The following is a 23,231-nucleotide window of genomic DNA, read 5'->3' on the forward strand; positions in this document are numbered from 1 at the left end:
TTTATTTATTTGTTCCTCCTCTCCCTTCTGTCTGCAGTGGACTGTGCGGACCCCCAGTGCAGCGGGCACGGCGTGTGCGTGCGCGGCGAGTGCGTGTGCTCGGTGGGTTGGGCCGGAGTGAGCTGCGATGACCCCTTGCCGGCTTGTCAGGAACAGTGTTCGGGGCACGGCACCTATCTGCCGGAGTCCGACACCTGCGCCTGCCAGCCCAACTGGACGGGACCGGACTGCTACACCGGTAAGGTGGCGGCGCAGGGCGGGAGGGGAGAAAAGGGCGGAATTAGTCTGCATATGTATAAGTTACAAAAAAAAGTATAATTTAAAAATCATACTTGACAAGTTTGCTTGTTTTCTTTTAAAGGATGAGTTTTTGTAGATAATATTCCTTTTGGATGTGAGAGACATTAGTGGAATTGAGGTACTGCTGCTACTTTGTAAAACGTGTGTGTGTGTGTGTGTGTGTGTGTGTGTGTGTGTGTGTGTGTGCGCGCGCGTGCGTGCGTGTATGTGTGTTGCCATTTATAAATGAGATTTCCCCACATGACTCTGCCTGCAACGTTCCAAAGCACACTTATGCACCAGGACTCATTTCGCTTTGCATTGACAGTCATACACCTCCGTACGCTCACGCCCACGTACTTACAGCGTGTACACACCAACTACTTGGACACGCATTCACGCATTCATTCCCCTTCAGCTGAATGAGAGGAAAAACGTAGAGCTCACTGCTGCAAACTCTGTCAGATACTCAGAGGAACAGTTGGGCTGGTRTTTAAAGGCCTGATGCTCTTTATGCCATTACTGTTTATGTATCTACACCGTAGAGCTGAACGATTAATCTGCGATTCCATATTTTAGAATCGCCCAGTCAAAGACCAGACTTGAATCAAATTGAAAATCTGTGGCAAGACTTAAGAATCAATGTTCACAATTACTAATCGTGAATAATTTAAATAATTGTCAATTGGTTTTTGTAATTGATTAATTGTTAATTGGAGTGTACATACTTAGAAAAAGGCACATTGCTGAAAAAAAAAACAAACGTATTCAGAGCAATAATTAAGACAGAACTGTACAAAAACATAGATCCAGTGTTGGATTTAAGATAAAAACATCTTTGTCTGTAAATAGGTTTTAGCCGAAACTCCTCATGTGGCATGATTTTAGCTTTACTCGGGTTCAGATTTACTTATTTTATTATTTAAAAATTGTATTCATTTGCTTGTTTATCTGCATCTTTTTGATATTTTATAAAAGGGTRTATGTGCTTAAATAAAAAACTCTTTAAGTCAACCATTTTTTCTGTGATTAGTCAGTTAATCGTCAGAATAATCGATTACTAAAATAATTGTTTCTTGAGACCATGAAGAGGTTCATTGTAGGACCAACAGACACACAGCTCATGTGAGAAAATACTTTGACAGAACAACTTACAGCGATTCACTCTAAAAATCTAGCCTTTATGTAAAAGTGTTAAAGAGATTGTAATAGACAAAAGAGACAGTAAAACATTCTGCTGCAAGCCAATGTTGAGTTGTTGGGTTATGTTTCTAGAGAGGGAACATGAAGGCTGGTGAGAGTTGATGTGAAGATGGAGCTAGATACACAACAGTCGTAGAAAAAAATCTGTTAGGGATTGAAAAAACTTGGAACACTACTTTCCAGCAGGAAAATAACCACAAACATAGGGTCATAACTAAAACAGAACGGCTTCGATCAAAGCACATCCATATTTTAGAATCGCCCTGTCAAAGACCAGACTTAAATCAAATTGAAAATCTGTAGCAAGACTTAAGAATCCATGTTCACAGTTACTCTTGAACTAATTTGCCACACCTTAAAAGGGCCCCGCCATGTAAAACAAAACAAAGTAAACAATAAAATACATCCTCGTTTGTGTCTCTTCCCAGTATCGCTACTTTTCTCTGCTCTCACCAATCCCTGTTCGGTTACATGCGCAGTAATCACACGGCGAYGATACGGAAAACAGGCAGCRAGGGAAGCCATTGTGCCAAAGCTACTCAAGTCCACTCGTCACCGTGTTTTAAAGCGTCGAGCGTGGTGGAAAACGCACTGTGCAAAGTGTCCTTGTCCTTGCGGCGTTGGCGAAAAGAGAGGAGAAAAAACCATTGTAAGCCAGGCTTTTCTCTCTTTCCACCACACTTACAACATTCAGCTTGGGGGGAGGAGCGGCTCCTTTACAGAAGCTCTGCAGGCGACCCGTGGCAGCGGCTGCTCTCAGGCCCGTATTACGGCGATATAGCTCATGATAATGATGGAACATGGCTGAATATTGGAGAKATGAGCCTCCTCTGCCTCTACCTGCTGGCCTTTTAATCAAWAGGCTCTGGCGATTCCATGTTCTGGTCTTGTTGAGGYGTGGCTAAGCTAATCTAATTCTAATAGAGAGCCTGAAAAAAAATCTTGAATCCACTTTTAGCTCCCTCTCCATGCTATGTATATTTAAATTGAAATAACTTTTTTTTTCTTTTTACTGCAGCTGGAGAAGTAGGTTTTGTGTGCCTCCAGCACTTTGCTCTCTTTACTGATGGATGAGGCTTTTCCTCTGCAGAGAGAGTGAAAGTTGCAGAGAGGGAGAAAGGTGGTGGTGAGGGGGGGATTTTAAGGGATGTTGCAAAAAGAGAAGGAAGCCTGAACAGAGYGAGCCGACGGAGGGAGAGAGAGAATGGAGAAACGTGGCGAAAGAAGGGGTATTATCGCACCCTCACTAAATCTGATCGAAATGTCAGAAAGGAATGATGGAGCTGAACCGGAGTCTCGGTGGCTTAAATATCGCAGCGCAAATACGAATCATTTGGCTTTTATTATGAGTCTATTCACTCCTCTCCTCCTTAAGGCGGCTGAACTATTAGAGGTGAGAAGATTATGTGTTGTGAGAAATTTTAAAACTCTGAGGTTTTGCCTCCCTTCCCCCCCCCCGCACTCACCGCCCCGTCTTTCTCTCACCTACATCCAAAAACCCACCTTCAGCTCTAAATTAGTAAACTTCTCCGTGTCCCTTGTGTCTGTTTTAACTGCTTTGTTTTTCTTTACAGTGCTCGTTTCCTCCATCTGTTCCTCTCCCTCCTCGATCTTCTCGTCCTCTCACACTAACACGCTTTTTCCTTTCTTTCTTTTTCTTGTTTTTTTATCCCCCCTCCTCCACTCCCTCCACACACATCTCCGCCCACCTGTTCTCCAGAGCTGTGCCCGGTGCCATGTGGCAGCCACGGCGTTTGCTCCGAGGGCCAGTGCCAGTGCGAGGAGGGCTGGATCGGCGCTGCGTGCGACCAGAGAGCGTGCCACCCGCGCTGCGAGGAGCACGGCCAGTGCCACGACGGGACCTGCATCTGCCAGCCGGGCTGGGAGGGGGAGCACTGTAACATCGGTGAGCGCCGCTTGTCGCTTGGGTTGTCGTCTCGACGTTTCAGTTGKTGGCGTTTAACACGGCAAGGTGTCAGACAACTTGGAAGCTGATTGTTTATTTATTTACATAATCTCCCATGTTTCCCTCCACAGTTACTCATGATCTGGATGTCGTTGTGAAAGGTAATTTCGCTTTATTGAAGGCTTTAATTTTGTTTGTTTGCTTTAGAACAAGTGTGTCTAACTCGAGACCCGGGGGCCAAATCTGTCCTGCCGTAGCTTTTTATGTGGTCCTTTAGACTCCAAAGAACATCATTAAGTCCCTCCAGTTTTTCACAGATCCTCCAAATTYACACAAAATCAACAGATCCCCACATTTGTTTTTTGATTTTACTGCAAATTTTTTCTCAAAATTGGTCAAAAATATTCTAATTAAGTTATAGTCCATGATCGATACGGCAAGTGATAAAAAGTCATATTATTTAATATCATACATTAGCACAAAAATCATAAAATTTCCTTACAAATATCTCTAACTTAGCATCACAAAATATGTGATTTTGATTACAAAAAACCATAAAAACAACCACAAAATCCTGGTGGGACAGCTACTTATTAATATTTTAACATTTAAGTGGGTTTTATCAAACCGGCCCTTTAAGAAGATTCAAATTTTTGATATGGCCCAAAATGGAGTTTGATACTCCTGGTTTATAACATAAAAGTGCATCTAAATAGCTTTGGATATCTTTAAARATATATCTTATTTCCTGTATATCAATTCACAAACTGCAAATACAATATTTATTAGATTCAGGACAAACATAGTGATATATTTGCTTACAGGTAATTAAAGTGTTACATAACACCAACATTAAAAGGGATTCTTAATACAGGAGTGTCGTGTCAGGGCCATGTTACGGCCTGTAAAGTGAACTAGATTACTTCTGACTGTACGGCACAGTACAGTCAGAACTGTGCCGTGCCGTGAAGAAATGACCATGCTCCACAAGGTCATTTCTAAAGAAGCTGGCTGTTTACTGCAAGCATATCAATGGAAAGTTGAGTGGAAGGAAAAAGTGTGATAGAAAACGGTGCAAGCAACGGAGATARCTGATGCTTTCTAGGATTGTGAATCATTTGGTGGCGGGGGGAGTCATGTGAAAAAATGTTTGCTTTTAGGAGCAAAAAATCTCCTAAAAGATTTTTWGCTTTCTTTGTCAAACTTTAACTATTTTATAATTAGACAAAGAGACATAAAGCATTTTTTAAGTAAGAACTTTCATAATAAACGCTTTCCAAACCAACATGACACTATCTAAAAATGTCCCCTATATCCTCCCTCGGGGGCAACGGCTGTAACGAGTTGCATTTTTAATAGCTGGTGTTGTATTTTACATCACCATGGAGACATTATGGTCCACTCGTCTTTGCTAAACTGTATTAAGTTGGTCAAACAGAAGGGTTTTCAAATATGAGCAACCTGCTTACTGTCCTTCCACATCATCGTAGTTGGATTTAGTTCTGTACTTTGACTAGGYCACTTGAAGAAACTTTCAGAGGTGGATTTGTGTGTGTCGGATTGTTGCTCTGCTACATAACCAAGGTGTGGCTTTGGTCATTTTGATAGAAAAGTTCATCACTGTTCAGTGTTTTCCCCATTGGTGGCTCGTTGGTCCCAAAGACTGATAACTGATAAACGTCAGTGAGTTTGTTTCTCGCCATCTTACACGATGTTCTGCTTTCCGAGGCCATTTAGCCCACGAAATGTTCTTAGGAAGATTCTGTTGCAGTAGTGTCTCAGTRGTGTYGGGCAGTAATCAGGTCTGAGAGTGTGACGAGCGAAACTGAACAAAAATGCATCTAATCACTGTGAATTCATGACTAAACAAGTAAGACAATTAGKGCTCCACCAGGATCAGGTTGGTCTGGATAGGTTTTTTTTTTTCCCTTAAGAAATTAAATCATCTTCTGAAAACTGTTCAGCTAAGAAACACTTCTTACTTACAAGTCTTTATGTAACTTATTGAATTGAATTACTAAAATAGATTACCTTCAGAAACATATTATAATTGACTTAGAAACATGTTCACCTACAAATGCAAAAAAACACAATGTCTGTGTGTGTGTGTGTGTGYGTGTGTGTGGGACCTGTCTTTTTAGACGGCTGCCCAGGGTTATGCAGTGGTCACGGACGCTGTACCCTGGAGCAGAGTGGCTGGCGCTGCATCTGCCAGGCTGGATGGAGTGGGCCAGGATGCAGCGTTGTCATGGAAACTGACTGCAGTGATGGAACTGACAATGACGGAGGTGACATTTTACATCATCTATCATATTATATCTCTCCTCTTCTTTTTTTTTTCTTCCCACTACTATTACCTCTTCCATCCCCGTCTCATCGGCAGATTGTCCGTTCCGTTCCAATCATCTTCATCGCCATTCTTCTCCACTAAAAAAGGTCCTCCTCGTCGTTCCTTCCCCTCCGTCTCTCTGTGTTATCCCGGTCCCGCTGTGAGTCCTGCTGCCCGTTATTACAGCGCATTGAATATGTATTTGTGCTCGCGCGCTCAAATCACAGCTAAATACCTTGGTGTGCGCGCCACCTGCCAGGATAAAAAGACACTTTTTCAAGACTAAATGCAGAAACCCACGCAGAAGATTTGCWTTTTTTTTTATTGATTTAAAGAAACCTCCGAACTAAAAAAAAAGGGAAAAAAAAGGTGAGAGTCGACTCAGTCATGTACTGTAGCTGTTTATTCACTCCTCCAAAAGAAAGGAAGAAAGAAAAGCATGAAAATAACATTTCAGACACAGATGTGCTCATTACAGTTACTTCCTCGCCATTTTGGTCCCATCGGCAGCTCGTCTCCAACACACACCCGGGTTCCCGTGCAGCGCAATATCACACCGCTTTCAACTTTGCCCCGTTCGCTTTGAAACTCCATCAAATATCCATTACACACACACGGTTGTTAAGGTGCTGCTATAATCCATCACTGCAAACAAGGTAGGGTTGCCTTTGTTTTGGATGGAAAGCTGTGTTTTTTTTTCGTTTTTTTTTCGTTTTGTTTTGTTTTTTCTCCTGTTTTGTTCCAGATTTGTGCAGAGAGAGGTGTTTGAATCCGCAGCAGCAGGAAGCTTCAAACACACTTTTCTGTTGGCGCAGGGCTTCTGATAGCTACAAAGTAACCGCTTTTTTTTCTTCTTGCACATTGTTTACCAAAGCTGCACGACTGACTCAGCCAACGCTTCAAAGTGTCAGCGTTGATGGCTGCTCGAAACGTGAGTCACGGCTTCTTATTCCGGATTACAACCGTGGAGACCCAGACTGTAAACCGGGAGGCCGGCGACGGGAGGAAACGATTCGTGGCATTATCTCGGATTTCGTTTTTATTATTATAGCCAATAAAGCCGTAAATGCTTTATTGGGAAATATTTCAGATGAGCCACTATCGCCCTGATTATCAAATAGCATAAAATTGCTGCGTGAGCCTTAGCGGACTACTTCCAATCGTCGCGTTGGCCGCGTAGAGCTCTTCAGTTTAGTACTGATTATGCTAAAAGAATGACTACCTGACAAAACCTTAAAAGAATTACTCAGACAACTCTTTCTCTGCCTCTGACTCTGTGTGCAGCCTTTCAAACACTATATTTCCTACCACTCAATTCAGTCCTCTCCCTTAATTGGCAGATACASTGTTGGCTCTCATAGGCCTCCCTCTCACAGCTGTCTTCTTTTTCCTTTCTTCTTCTTTTTTTTTTCTCTCAAGACAGACAGAGATGGAAAGATGCTATCTTTGGCAATCAGACGAAGAGAAAGTTTGAGGAGAGAGTCTGATTTATGTTACCTGAACGGCAGCAATAGACGAAGAAATTTATTATTTTTGATAATAATAATACTAAAATAAGAATAGCTTCTTCTGCACATTTCACTCGAGTTGCGCAAGAAAACCACATCTGCCTCTCAAAGCTGCGATCTCTCATATTGCTTTTAATGACAATGATATTTCAAATTCAATTAATAGTCTGCTTTCAAGTTCAAACAGCATCTCTTATGGAAATTACCCATTGTGGCGCGCTACCTTTTGTAGGACGAGGTTATAATAGAATATTGTTGCCCTTTAGCTCCCCGCTCCGCGGTCAGATGCATTTAAATGTCAGCGCTGTTTCCTGCCTTTTTAGAGCTGCGTTCAAAATAGGGAAACACGAATGCCGGACCGGCTCCCATTACCTGTCGCCTCGGTTTGTGTTTGTGGCCCCCATTGTTTACACTCGACTTTTATGGATCACACTCAAGCGACGCTGGAGGGTGAGGGGGGATTCTGAGCATATTTATAGGGTTATATGGCGTAATTGCCAGCTGATGACCGATAATGAATTTTATTGTAGTGATGAAGATGCACAGGTAGTTCATTATCGTAGATTTCATGAGCTCCAGTAGGAACACTTGAGTGTTTGTCATGTAGGTAATGTTGTAAAATCTCGACTCGGACTGTGTAGTTTCATGTTGATCCTTAAAAAATGGAAAAAAAAAAAAACCTTGTATTGTTTGCACTTGTTGAAAAGCTTTCACAAATCTTTTTATTATTATTTTTGGGACACTTTTTCCACGTTTATCTTTCCGTCTTCTCGTTTTCAGTAGAAGGTTCATTTTGTTTGTCATGCTACTTAACTCCGACCTGTGAGTCATTCAAGCGGGAAAAGACYTCCAGTCTCCAAAAACTTTGCAAAACAAGAAGACATTTAAATTGATCTCTTTGGCCCCGTGTCAAGTATTTCCACTTGTTTCCTTTCAGACGTGCTTCCAGACACTGTTCTCGTCAGAGTCCTCACTTTCAATTCAGCTAAAAAAAACACACTTGATGTTCTCGYAAAGGAAAACTGGACATGGTAGAAGCTGCGTCTCTYTAAATTTGAAGGTTATTGCTGTGGACTGTATAAGGATCTCTTATGGCGGTCTGTGCTGCAGCCGATCTGAAAAGGCGTTTCACTGAAAACACTGTTGAGTTTCTGTGTTTGAAGRGGATTCCCAGGGTTGTCTGTGATGCTCCTCATTCAAAGCGTCGTTCTTTGGTCGATGAGCTCAAGAGTCACCAGAACGGTCCCCAGACCAAAACACTGAATTAAGCCAAATGTGAATCGAGCCAGAGCAATTTGTCCGCTCTTAGTTTTTGAACATCCCCATGCACAATATCCAGGAATGAAAACTGGAGAGCCATTTTGATGAGTGAAAAAGCTTAATCTCTATAAAAATATAAATAACGTTCCAGTCTCTTTRAGTTCAGTATTTAAGTTTAGCTGTAATTTTTTTTGTCTACTTTTCTTTTTAAGTTAATCAGTGTGTTGAGGAACATTCAGTAATCCAAAAATATGGAAGGCGTTCACATTTCTTTCGGCCATTTTTCTGAATTGCAAAGCAAGACGATAACTCGGAGGATAATTATTGGCGGCATTATGTAAAAGCAACATTGTTATAATGTTTTTCCCTTATCAAAAACGTTCGAGAAATCCTTTTATCGCTCTTGGCGACCATTTAGTTGAGCAAAATGAGTATTGTAACCGAGCGTCGCCTTCGAGGAGGAAGCTCTTCCTCGTAGCTTCAGTTTTCAAACTTCTGCCTCACAGACCACTCGTCCCCCGTGASTCTCCTACTCAGCTCCTTCAGACTAGCCAGCAGCAATTAGCAAACACCTGTTGGAACGGCACATCTGCTGAGCTCATTATACAAGCTACTTCTCAGTGCAATGCTGGTAAAACCGTTGTTAAAGGCTTAATGGAGAAATGTTGTTGTGATGAGGTGCTGAAAGCAGAGTGTTGGAAAGAGCAGGAGCTTCTTAAAGAGACAGAGGCCCCATTTCAAATTATGAAGTCAAACTTATTTTAAGTCATGTTTGATATATATGAGATTTTTATAGATTTTTTGAAAGTGTCTGGGAAACATATAATGCTGCTCCCTTTAAAACTCTGACGAATAGAATCAGAAAAGCAATGTTATTGTTATTCAAATAACTCAGGTATGTGTTGATATAAAGAAAAGCAACAAAATATTGTAACTGTGAAAAACAAAGTTAATAAAAATAGAATCATTCAATATATTAGTGTTGTTTTTGCACTTCGTTAGCAGGGTGCCAATAATTACAGAGGGCGCTGTATTTAATTACCATGAAGCCAGTCACTTAAATCAACAATTATCTGTGCATGACAAAGATGCTCCCATCTCGCCTCCATCAAAGTGAAACATGTAACGTCTCTAACATCCTCTGCTCTCCAGACGGACTGATCGACTGCGTGGATCCGGACTGCTGCGAGCAGCTGAGCTGCGGCTCCGACCCGCTGTGCCACGGCTCGGCCGACCCGCTCGCCCTGCTGCAGCAGAGCCCGCTGCCCGCCAGCGCCCCCGCCAGCAYGCACACACACAGCTTCTACCGCCGCATACGCTTCCTCCTCGGCAAGGCGGCCACACACACTCTCCCGGGAGACGTGCCCTTTGATACCAGGTATGCAACTTGTTTACTCGTTGCATGCGCGGCTTTGTGCGTGCTGGYGCATTCTTCCACGGGGTTTGCTTTTRYACGTCTCTGTCCTTGAATTGTCTCGGCGGGCATTAAGCCGAAAGGAGTGAATTGCAGCTTATGGAGCATTTGTGTTAATAAATTACGACGTCCACTTCGCTGTTGTTTGTTTAATGAACGTGTGTGTGTGTTTGCATGTGAATGAGGCCTTTCATGTGTTGGCACGCCTTCGCATACATCTTAGTGATGCTGTGTGTGACCGGGGAGACTAGGTGTCGCTCGCCAGAGCAACGCTCCGTCCGCCGGTGTCAGTGTCAGACTACAACTACAGAGTTTGTGTTTGTTACGTATTAATGCTTCATCTGTCACTCGGTTACGCCAGTCACCGAGGTGTCACCATGAATTTTTCGGTGAAAAATGCGCCTATCCTTTGCATTATGATGGCCGGCGAAGTTTCGGATGAAAAACAAGCAGTGATGGTTTCCTGAAAAATGGGCAAACRCGCATCGCTTCCCCATCTCAGTTTTATCCTGTGGAATAAGCAAATAAATTAATTATGTGGCAGTTTTTCTAGTGTGTTTTTTTTTTTTTAGTGGAGAAATCAATGGCAGCTTTCAGGATGAGAGTAACAAACGGACCGATGCAGTCACCCGCAGAAACCTCACCATTCTTCATCTAGCCTCTGTTTCTGGTGTAATAGATATTCCTTCATTAAAGGGCTGTGTGTGGGTGTGAATGTGGAGAGACTCTTTCCAGCTCYGGCCCTGATCATATCTATCTGCAGCTATTCAATCCCTTCCACCTTCTGGYTCTTATCCATTAACTTAAATCATGATGTTTGATTTCCTAACAGTCAGGAAAAGGCTTATATGTTGATCAATTCAATTTTACTTTGTCATCCAACAAATTTGTGTTGCACCTTTTTTTTAACTGAGTGCGAATGAGTTCACCCCTATGAACAGACCTTTTATTGACCTWTTTTTATGTGTATTAACACATGTAATAGGTAATCATCTATCATTTGGGAGATTATGGTTGGATTATTGGGAGTTACTTTGAACAGACATCACTGTGAACTCAACAGGAACAAAATGACCAGTAAACATTTGAATCACATAAATCCAATTCAAGAGTAGGAATTAAAATTTGCACCTGTCACTTTAAACTTTCTAAGCAAGTTCCTATTTCAAGAATCTTTCATGCAGTGAACCTTTGCTATTAACGGGTATTGGTCCACARTCGCCTCAAAAATCTACACATACTCTAAACTAAAGACTTCTAAATGCCTAGTTTAATCATTTAACCACCAAATGTACCTTAATATGCATTATTATTCACAGTGAATACCATCTYAGCACTACCTAAAGAGAGAATATCCCTAACTTAATCATCATGGAGGCACTGCCATGATTGGCTGCTTTCAAGCAAAAATAACTTTGACTTCCCTTGACACATTTTCTATTGCGTTTTTCCACTCCTCGTTTCAAACAGAGCCGTATAGCTTTAGGTTAATCCCCTGGGTTCTCTTGAGTAAGTTTGGTGGTTTCTGAAAACCAGCTCTYCTTCAGAAATACCACAGTACTGATGTGTGGTTTTATTAGAAAGGTCTGCTAATGTCCTGTCTGGCACATTGGAGGACATCCACAATAGCTACAGGGACGCCACCAAGGCGATTCCTTTAAGGGACAGTTAMGTTTGTTCTATTGTAAATGATGGGAATCAAAGACTAAGAGATGTGGAGAACTCTGAAAACAAGACAAGCTAGCTAGATAAACTTGCAGTTGTGTTTTAGCAACACAAATAGGTATACAAAGTTTCTCAGTTTAGGTTTACTGCTAGGTAAGTTCTAGAAAAAATGTGTTAAAAACTYACAACCCTGTGCTTACAACAGTTGAATGAAAYCCTAACATTTAATATCATGCTGGTAATAACAGCAGTGTCTTCCTTTCGGTTGCCTACTACRTCTAATGAGATATAAACATGTTGCTTCCTTCATTGGCAACAACAAAACATAGACGTATGAAACGTTCTGGATCCTGAGGTCTCAGATTTCAGGTTCCATTTGCTCTTTCAACCTTTGCCATCGGCCGGCATGACAGTCACTTAACTCAGGAACTGCTGTGTGGATGAAATTGACCTGCCACTTCATAAACCGACCCGCATGTCCACAGTAATTAGTGCTTCTGTCAAGCCTCGATTGTCTTCGTTTGACCATTGCACATGCTGCTGAAGACACCGCAAATTTATGTACAACAGCTGAAAAACTGCTTAGCAAAAAAAAAAAAGCTTCTTCTCCTATTTGACACAGTCCTCCTTCAACGAGAGATTAAAGTTTGCTTTTTAAATGACAAGATGTTGAGGCGTCGTCGTGGATGAAGCTATATTTATGGCCTGTATCCTGGCAATCTCTGGCAGACTTCTCCGAGCGATACAAGAGAAAAGCACTGAGCAGAATAAAGGCGGCTGCTTATTCTTCCAACACAAGGTCATTTGACTAGTGCATGACAATGTGCTGCTTTCTCCAAACAATGATTATGCTCTCCGTCATTGTGAACCTGTCATGTCTCCCTGTTTATCTATATTTTTTCTCCCCCCTCTCTCTTTTATCTCGCCACCTTTGTTTTGACAGCCGTGTGTCTGTGATTCGAGGGAACGTYGTGCTGCAGGACAGCTCGCCTCTAGTCGGAGTCAACATCACCTTCCCACAGCATCCCGAGTACGGCTACACCGTCAGCAGGAAGGACGGCAGGTAGAGAGCGCAGGAGCGCRCATTCGAACGGATCGCGCCGCCCTTACCGTTAGCCTGACCACGTCTCGCTCTGCTTTGACTCCAGTTTCGACTTGGTGACTTTCGGCGCCATGTCTGTGACCCTCATGTTCCAGCGCCCGCCCTTCCTGCCACAGACACGCACCATATGGACGCCGAACAACAACTTCCTGGTTTTAGATCACGTGACCATGGCCAGGGAGGAGGCTGAGACGCCGAAATGTGACATCAGGAGCGTTCTGAGTCCCTATCCACTGGTCCTGCCTTACCCGCTCCCCAGATACACAGGAGCATGCACAGAGAAGGGYCCTGCCGTGCCTGAGCTACAGGTACGACATGTTGGCACAGTGGCTGCATTTCCATCGAACATAAAGTTGTGCAAATTGGAATTGCGAAAATACATTTGCTTAATGGAAACACGGCAGTTTCGGAAGTTGGTGTATTTTGCAAAACTGCAATGAAAACATGTTTATTTGTAGGCACTACAAATAAACATGTAGTGGCTACAAATAGGAGCCACTACGTAGGAGGAGCGTCTGGCTCCTCTAGAGGTCACACAGCATCACCCAGTCCATCAAAAGTTTAGTTTGTCATTCTGAAGTGTTGAACTCACAGCAAAAAATCGCCAACAACCATTTCCCCAAAAATCCGCACATACAAGTAGCCGCACTCAGAATTATAAGAAGCCGACGTCTTCTCTGACGGCTGATGATGAACGCTGTGCCGTGGCTGAAATATGAACACTGTCGTGATTTTTAAAGACTTATTGCGTGCAATTTTAATTGCATTTTTAATTTAACGGAAACATCGCTACTGCAAAATTGTGTTTTATCTACATTAGCAGAACATCGAAAAAGTTTTGAGGACATTTGTAAAGGAAGCACAGCTTTCTTAAATAATTGTCTAATTTCAGTTTTGGAGATTATACACCATAAAAGATCAACTTTACAAATCCAATGATAAGCAGACCACACAAACTAGAAAAAGTAGAAATTGYAATAGTCTCTAGAAATCGAAATGAAAATAGGAATGCTGGCGCAAAAATAAAGACTATTCACATTAGACCTTTAAAAAGCTGGAACGATAGTGATACATGCGAGTTCCTTCTTACGGGAAAAAAAAACAGAGTACAACTAAACTGGCAAAGTGCAGAATCTCTCAGTGGTGGAAATAAACGATCGGTGGTATAAGGTTATTTTCTGTTCTGAGACGGCATCAATCTGCAGCTGAAAAAGCAGCTCAGAGCCTCCACTGTCTGATGCAGCGGCTGAGAGGACGTGTCCATAATGGAAGTCAGCCAAAATCCTCATCTTGCAAATCTTAGTATCGGATTGGAGCTTTTAAATGATTTATTTGAATATTATCACCAAGCAAGTGATGCAAGTGATTGAAACTCTTTGAAATAATGTTTGAAAATTCTTCATCCCAACTACTGGRAGTATTAAGTGAGACTTTGTGTCAAAGAGGGAGACATTTTTAAAAACAGAACTGAATGTGTAGCTTATAGCTACTGATATAAAACAGCTAGTCATTTTCAAAACGTGTTATTTGCTCTTGTCAAAATTGAGTCTATATGTCAAAATTATACATATAGACTCAAACGTTTATTTGATATTTAGGTCATATATAGATATCTCTAGAAGTTGAACTSTCACCTCAGTTGTTTTGTAATCATCATCATTCAGACTAGATGTGCGTCCTGAAATTTGAGTTAATTCCTTTCTATAGCTTGATTTTCTGGCACAAACTCAATAGGACTGAGATTCAGGCACTGCTGGAAACTCAATATTTACCTTTTTACCATTCCAAAACCAGTTCTGATGTGCATTTCGAATTATGTGAAGGTTTGGTAAAGGTTTTACCAAAACCKTCACCYAGAAGTTAAAGGAAACATATTATGACATTCAAGAACAACCTGGGAACCTCCATCTTTCAACCTTATAATAAACTGGAAGGTGTCACTTTTCACAGCGAGGCAAACTCTGACCAAAAATKGAGTTAATGCTCCAGAACATTCAAGCTCAAGCTTATAAKTATCTAAAGAGACAATAATTAATCTTTTGGGAACGTTTGGGGAAAAAAATTATGCCTGGATGACTCGAAACGTGGCTTTCAAACTTCACCTCATGAATCAAAAAGAGGCTGAAAACTGATTTTGAAGTAAATAAAGAAGAACAACACCACAGCTCTTTAGCCTCTGACCCAAAGACAATTATTGGAATATGCTTAATGATCTGTACTGACTTTGATAATTAGTAAAATACTCTGAATTACTCTAGGACCTTGTTGTGGCATTTCTGAAACATCCAAGGTTACTGAGGACAATAGATGTATTATTCTGAATCAGTATTGGCGAGCTAAAATGTGAATACATGTAAACCTGAGCACGCAATCCGTTCTGTTTTCAGACAATTAAAGCTGTGTGCTCCATTATCAGTCYGCCCTGAAAATCTTCCTCCTTTGTCAGACTTGGAAAAGATTCACAATCTGACTTTGTACTCTCTCTCACTCTCATTTGGATAAACAATTTTCAAACATTGCTCTTAAGAATTTCAATCACTTGCGTCACTTGCTTGATGAAAAATATTCTCTAAAGTCAATTGGATTCATCTTCTGAGTGAGCATTAATTTGCACTTCACTGTGCTTCATTTAACATTTTCCTGAGAGGCTTAAAAAAAAAAGAAGAAAAAACTCCCCCCAAAAAATGTCATCCCTCGTGATGGGAAGAAATAAGACAATCAAACATCCTTGTGAAACCTGCGCACAATGTGACAATATATGTAGATCAGGAACAATAACTCCTAGATGCAATTTGCTACAGCTCAGCAACAAACAAGCCGAGTCCCAAAGGATTTTGCAAATTTAGCTCATTTCCTATTTACATCATGCAAAGAAGAAATGAGCATAATGCAAATACACGCTTCCTCCATACACTTCCCAACCACAAAGGCAAATTAGGTGTCTGGAAGGCAGATGTAAAGGTCAGGCTGTTGACCTTCTATTTATTGTTTAACATGAATACAATAAATAAACTGAACAAACTTAGCCATATATGCTCTYCGACCAAAAATGCTACAATTCAATATGAGTTACTAAATATCTATATACAGTTTTATCTGGAATTTATGGAGTAAACATGCATGTGATAATTGAAATAAATGAATATATGATTTATTTATTTTCATCCTTGCCCGTCAAAGGCAGTGGGCGTGGCTAACACCGCCATGCAATAGATGATTGATTGGTTTTTGATTGAGTTTCTGCGCGGGTTAACAAATCAACCAACTTTAATTACTTTAATTGTGAGCTACAGCAAAGACATAGTTGAAGAAATAATAAAATGGCACTATAAACATTTCACTCATGATAAAGTTTTATTTTAATTAAAGATTTTGCATWCTACTGCTGTATTTAAAAAAAAAAAATCACTTTTGGTTCTCGATATTCTCTTTTGCATTGGAGGTAGACCTCCACCCTTACTATTTACTCACTAGTTCCACTTGAAACGAAAGCATGAGACCGCCACCACTTTGTATGACACTAGCTGCGTTTCCATCAACCGCATCATTGCATAATTTTGACATTTTGAAAATAAATTTGCTAAATGGAAATACAGCAATTTCGAGAAAAAAACAAACTTGTCGATTAAACAGTTTTAGCGCTGTTTAATCGCTAAAACTGATTAAACAGTTTTAGCGATTAAAACTGTTTAATCAGTTTTAATCGCTGTTGTTGACCAAAAACATCCTGTTGTTTTTGGTCAACAACAGGATGTTGCCACTGGCACAAGCCACGAAGAAGAAGATGACAGGAAGTAGCTGGAGGATAACTTATCACATGAGCAAACTTATTCATTAGTGATTTGAATTGTGTTTTCTTTGTATTCCAAAAACCATAATTGCAACATTTTATTTTTTTCCAACATCAGCGGAATACCAATGAAGTTTTGCTCACATTTCTAAAGGAAGTCCAGCAAGAGAGGAGAGGCGTACTTTGATTTGAAAAAGATTGATCTCGAATCCTTCATTTTTTTCCAGCAAGAACATGATTTTTTTTTTTTTTTTACTTGAAAATGTCAGATTTAATTTCATCAACACTCTGTCTGTGATTTCTTCTGGCAGACTTTGAAGAATTGGATGGGATTTGTAGAAAGAGACAAACGAGAGAACATTTTATTCCGTCAATGAACAAAACCTCCGCACAAAAGAGACAGGAAGCAGGAAAGGCCTGGAGAAAAGCAGGCCGTGTTCCAGCATGTTCCACCCATGACCTAAACGGGAGATGAACTCGCTGAGAATGGTGTGAACAAACAAAAACAGCATGAATCTTAGGTCTTTAATTCAAACACTAATAAATCTTCTGCAAGATAAACTAATATTAACCAGAATGACTTTGAGGCATCTTTCTGTCTAGTACKTAAATAGAAAAAGCACTATCATAAAAACTTTGAGTTCTTCCTGTACATTCTGTCCTGCAGCTTTCCTTCCCTTCCCTTAACTCACCAATAGCTGTTCTTTCACCAGCTCATTTTCCAAATGACAAAGTTTTGATGAAACACCTCTCTCTCTTCCCTGCTGTATTTCTCACTCCGTCCGCCGTCCGTCCTGTTCTCTCCCCAGGCGGTTCAGGAGGAGGTCTCTGTCCCAGGGGCCTTTCTGAAGCTCAGCTACCTGAGCACCCGCGCCGCCGGCTACTCCTCGCTGCTGCGCATCCTCCTCACCCCGCCGTCCCCGTCCTCTCCCGTCTCGCCTYTGGGCGGTCTGTCCAAGGTGCACGTCCGYGCGTCCATCCAAGGACGGCTGTATCAGCGGTGGTACCCCGCGGGGCCCGGTCTGGTTCACAAGCTGGTCTGGAACAAGACCGACGTCTACGGCCAGGAGGTCTGGGGGCTCACTCACGCAACTGGTAGGTGGAATATGGAATGAAGTGATGCCTCTTTATGTGAGGAAACACAATAATAAAATWAAAAAAAAAACATATGGGCCCTGTAGAGCTTTTCAGTTTGCTTTGCAAGTCTTCCACCTACTCATTTCTCCTTTCATCGTTGAAATAAAGCAAGCAGCCGCTCAAAGAATATTAATATTAGCAATATAAAGAGAATGTCTGGTTCTTGGAAAGTGTGCAAACTGCTATATCTGTAGACTTTCTGTCAACTTTTTGCTGTTGCTGTACTTGATGTTCCATTACCTGCTTTAGCTATGCATAGCGGCTCATGATATAAAGCTTCAGTTGCCTTCTTACTTGCAGTGCTAAATTTATGAACTCCTTTCTGCTGTGACCGCAGTTCATTCAGCCTTTTATCAAAAACCTCCCGGGGCTTGTAAGGCAACGCAGTGGTGGTGGAGCATCTTCAGATCCAGCCCATGAAAATCCAAGCTTTAAATAATTATAGTCATGCTTCTTCCTTTTTTTTCTTTTTTTTTTAAATTTTGCTTGCCCCAGACTTTGTCTCCTTTGCAATAAGTGCCTGAGCTGAGCAAGTGGTGTGGCTTTTTTAACTTGACTCGTACATTGGTGAGCTGTAGAAGGATCTTATTAATGTTGGTACAGGTGAACCTGCTCTGCAAGAGCACCTTCCAAATCGTCCAGTTTGAGGAAAAGGTGGTGTGCGCAATCCGCCATGAGATGTAAATATTTGGACAGGGCATGAGACCAATACTTGGGGAAGACTTCAGTGCATCAGCTGTCAACCTATCTTTGCTCACCACAGCTTTACGTACTGAAAATCTATCCATTTGTCTCTGACATAGGCTTGGTGAAAGTGGTCAAATGTCCACAGTTGCTTTTTCTGGTTTATTTTTTTTCCCCTCCTGTTGCATCCCCCTCTGAAGAAMTCTGGCGCCYCCTAGAGGACGCACGCCCCAGACCTGCCACACTGTTGCTTGCATATCCATCACATGTGTCCAACTCGAGGCCTGGGGTCCAAATTTGGTCCGCTGTAGCTTTTTATGTGGCCCTCTAGACTCCAAATTGCATCAACGTTTCTCATAAATCTGGAAAATTCATGCAAAATCAACAGATTCCTACATTTCTTATGATTTTACTGCAAATTTTTTTTCAAAATTGGTCAAAGACTTTGAGTTTAGGTCACTGCTGCCTCATCTTTACTTGATGTCAAGCATGGTTGATACAGCAGTTATTAAGTTTTCATTTAACATCATACTTATGCAAATAAAAGCACAAAAACAATTGAATTCTAGAGAGACTGATCAGTGTGAAAAGATGCTCAATGTTATTTAATTTTAAGAGATGCTYACTGAAAGCTGAAACAAACAGCTATTTTAGCAGATCAGGGGGTTTTATCAACACATTCTGCCACAAACGGCCCTTTAAGAACATTCAGATTTTTGATATGGCCCAAAATGAAGTTGAGTGATTGATTGGGCTAGGCTGCCATTTTCCATTGCTCCTTCTTCCATATGTCCAYWKGTGTTGCTTTCGATGAAGGACTGGGACCATTGTGGAATCCTACTCAGGTTTGCAAGTCTGTAGCCCCTTAAGCCAAAAAACCCGGTAATGGTCTGTGTATTCTGACACCATTCTGTCAGAACTAGTGCTAACTCTGTCTGCCAACTGAGCTACAGAAGCTTATCTGATGGAACGGACCAACGTTTYGTCCCCGTGTGCATTAATGACCCAAATGCTGACCATGATTATATGTCTGATCAATGTTGCTGCTCTCATACGTGTCCAAATTTAAACTCAGAGCAATAAAATTGAGTCATATTTATCTTATCAATGAGGAAAATCATAAGTGAGGGAAAACAAAACATCTCCAGAGTTCACCGTTTTGAGAGATTTTTTTTTTTTTTTACATATCGCTGCTGTCAGAGAGAAACCCTGTATCTCCAAAAATAGAGCTTTGCAGGAACTAAAAGAAATGTAAATTTTGACAGTTTGGTCAAAGGCACATGCTCTTTTTATATTTTATTTTTTTACTGCAAATGTTTCTATAAAAACCCCAGAGCAGAAAAAGGTGTAGAGTTGATTTTCACAAGAAAGCATAAATAAAAACAAGACATAAGCTTCTGCCTGACATCAACAACATATAAGATCTCAATTGTGAATTTCTGTTTCTGAGAGAATTCTRAACTTATTAGATGCTCTCTGCTGATATGAGCGCAGATCATATTTACGTGTTTTCCTCATGTTTGATTCAATCATCAGTGCGGTTTTTGCATGCATGGGAAGGGGCACATGAATAAAAACAGCTTATGGTAGCCTAGCGACAGACAGAAGATGAAAACCGGATAGTTCTCTTTTATTTACGACCTTTACAGATACCTTTTTTCCCCCCTCTTACTGCTATAATTTCATCCTCTTTTGTCACTTGACAAATTCCAAATGGCTCTTGTGCACCGAGATGTAGTTCCAACAGGACACACTCCTCCCTTCCTGCTATACGTGGGGGAAAAAAACTCCCCTGAATCGCTTGGGGATTATTTATTTGGAGGCCATTCTTCTTGTTTTATGTGCAAATTTGTTACAATTCACTAATGTGATCAGCGCAAGGATTTTTYKTATTCTCTTCACCCTCGCTAATCATTAGGGTTGCATTGGCCTTTTTTTAAAATTATTTATTTGAGCGCCGTGGTTTGCATGTAAGCTTGATTGGACATTACTGTGTAAGTGATTGACCATTCAGGAAGTAATCAACCAGTCGCGTGCGGACAGTCTTCTGCTAACAAATGGAGAACTTAGTGTCGCATGACAACAACACAATGATTACAGCGTTTGGTTCGGTTCCTTTATTAGTGATTTCAGAAGCATCGAGTGTAATTCTTAAAGTATATTGAGCTGTGCAAAGAGGGGGAAAAATAAGTTTAGACTCTGCACCGCTGCACCCAGCACCCTTCATCAGAGCCAGCATTGTGCTCTGGAAGAGAAATGGAAAGATAGGGGAAGGCTTAAATTTATTTTGCGGAGTGACTGGCTGTTGAGATATGATCTGCAGTGGCAGAAGGATGCTAGTTTGGAATCATTTTGAAGCCCATTTCTATTGGTGCATACGCCGAGCATAAATATGAGAACGGAGAGTTTTTTTAGCGATAGCAACCGCTGCCTCTGTCCTTTTTCTGTGTCCTTTGCAAAGCATGTWATCAGATGTAGCTAAAAAAATATATTTTTTTACTCTGTTTGGAAAATTACTATTAAGGAAACATCCAAGGCAGAATCAGAGGCATACTCACACATGTTYGTTTCAAGGATTTACTTGATCAATGAGGTGCAATCCTTAAGGCATCAGACTTCTAGCTAACACAGAGAAGCTCTCACTATTTATACCTCTTCACATATGCTGTGTGGTGGTCTCTTCAGCTCTGGCAAAATCCCAAAACGGGAAGTGACTCATAAACTTTAACCTTTTCACATGTTAGCTTCCACTTCAACCATCAATATATCGATTGTTCTACACCAGTGTTTCTCAAACGGACCCCATTTAACAAACACTCACAGACCACCTAACTTGAATTAGGCCAMAATAACAGATCTTAATATATACAACCTGAAATGAAAATATTAGMCTCATAACTCGCATATTGTCATGAACAATTCTACTTGGTGCATTTTGAGTTATTCACATATTGTGAAAAGTGTAGTTTCTGAGCTTTCCAATTATGTCAAACACATGGAAATTGAAAAAGAAATATATTTTTTTTACTACCAAGTGTTGTATGCATTAATTATATTTATGCCTGTTTCTAATTTAAAAGCACAATTAAAGAAAAATAGACTTGAGTTGCTTTGGCAGAAACAAGTATCTTCTTCTGCACCATCAAATATAAAGAATATACAGCCATTTATTTATCTATTATATTTAACTAATTTAATTTAATCAATTGTATTTAAATAAAGATAACAATAGCTGTTGAGGTGTGAGCAGAGAGAGCATCATAAGCTTAGTCCTCACTAACTTGAGACTTGACTGTTCGCTGCTTAGAGCCGTTCAAATGAATTTTCCTAACACTTTACAATTAAGTAATACTTTGTACTTGTCTGCCACATAAAATCGCTGTTTATTTGCCCCAAATAGTTGACGTTTGCACGCAAATCGAGAGGTAATGCATCCGCTGTCTGTCTGTGGAGATTGCAGCGCCGCAGCTGCAAGCTAGCATTTTACCTAAGCATTGACATCAGACTTAGCAGAGGCTTTGTCCAGTCGAGTGTAGGGTCTCTCTCTATAGAGATCGTATCTGTTCCATCTCAGGGCCTCCTCTCCCTCCTGATTCAACCCATCTTCCCCCTTATCTGTTTGGGCAGCATTTCATCTGCTTCACCTTCTGCCTGATCTTTCACCTCGGTTTATTTATTTAKTTATTTTTACTCATTCTGCTTTGCTAAACCACTTTAACCTCCTCTCTTTAGACCYTTTGTCCTCCTCTTCCTTCAAAGTGTTGCCTCCTTTTCCCATCCCATCCTGAACTCTCTCTCTCTTCCCTCTTTTGTTGTTTCCTCCCGTCTCTCTGATCTTGCGTTGCGMTTTCCCCCCCTGCCCTCTGTTGTTCTTCGCTGCGTCTTCAGCATCCTGCGCTCCTACTTCCCCGCACTTTTGTCGGCAGCAGCGACACAGACGTAGACAAAAACACACGTACACCGCCTGCTGCATGTGTATCTACACGGCTGTGCCTGCAGATTGCCAGAGAGAACAAGAGAGAAAGGAGATCATGCTCTGTTTGCTGGGGTGAACACATTGCCTGAGGCCTCAGCAGCGGAGAATGAAAGCTTTCACCTGTGAGATATTGAATGTGCATTTATGGACTACAGTGTGCACATGTATTGTTTGTTGGGAGTATGTCTATGTGTGCTGGACGACTTCTTGTAATATAGCTGCAGTAATATCAGGTTGTGGGGATGTTTTTCTTTTTTGGGGGGAAGTTTTTCTTTTTTTTATCCTTAATACAGAGTCCTGTCCTTTGAGATTGGTTTGCCCGTTTTGTCCTGGAAAAGTTTTATTCTTTTTTTATTTTTTCAGTTGATTGTATTTTTTTATTTTATTTTTTTAAAGGACAAAGTGTTCCTGGTTTCTTTCTCTTACAAGGTTGAACTCATTGAGTAATTAAGTAATGTGACCGATAAGTTATGGGTGGGCATTTTTCACCCCTCGTTTATCATTTATGCTGAAAAAATTCTGATTATGATAAGGATTTTGATTTATTGTTGTCTCAATAAATTTCAATTAATTATGTTGAATAATAATCTTTTTTTTAAAAACTAGCGGCATTATCGGAAATGTTGTTTTTACTACTTTCTTACTACAGTTTGTTCCCCAAGAGCATCAATAACATTTGAAAATATAATTAAATTCGGTTAGTAATTTCAGCTCACTGATATAAATCACAGTTCTTCAAGTAAGTGAAGAGAAACAGTATTTCTGTTTGTGATGCTGTAAATGCTGTGCCATGCAGTCACAGCCRTAGTTACCTAAAATATAAGTTTATATATATATATATACACACACACACTCCTGATCAAAATCTTAAGACCAGTCAAAAATTGCAAGAATTTGCATTTTGCACTATTGGATCTTAAGAAGGTTCTAAGTAGAGCTTCACAATGTTAAAGGAAAAAATCAGTGCAAGAGACAAGA

At 40.8% G+C, this 23,231-nt stretch overlaps 1 protein-coding gene across 1 annotated transcript in view; it reads left to right on the forward strand.

Annotated features, from left to right (window-relative positions):
• The window catches only part of tenm1 (teneurin transmembrane protein 1), a 320,904-nt gene that overhangs the window by 169,919 nt on the left and 127,754 nt on the right, over window positions 1–23,231 (forward strand). The window contains exons 11-18 of the mRNA XM_017307003.1: window positions 38–238; window positions 3,203–3,388; window positions 3,520–3,549; window positions 5,530–5,676; window positions 9,638–9,863; window positions 12,508–12,627; window positions 12,713–12,974; window positions 17,266–17,563. Coding sequence (XP_017162492.1) covers window positions 38–238; window positions 3,203–3,388; window positions 3,520–3,549; window positions 5,530–5,676; window positions 9,638–9,863; window positions 12,508–12,627; window positions 12,713–12,974; window positions 17,266–17,563 — 1,470 coding nt within the window. The remainder of the gene's footprint in view (window positions 1–37; window positions 239–3,202; window positions 3,389–3,519; window positions 3,550–5,529; window positions 5,677–9,637; window positions 9,864–12,507; window positions 12,628–12,712; window positions 12,975–17,265; window positions 17,564–23,231) is intronic.

The sequence above is a fragment of the Poecilia reticulata genome, linkage group LG10, assembly GCF_000633615.1.
Source record: "Poecilia reticulata strain Guanapo linkage group LG10, Guppy_female_1.0+MT, whole genome shotgun sequence".
Taxonomy (NCBI): Eukaryota; Metazoa; Chordata; class Actinopteri; order Cyprinodontiformes; family Poeciliidae; genus Poecilia; species Poecilia reticulata.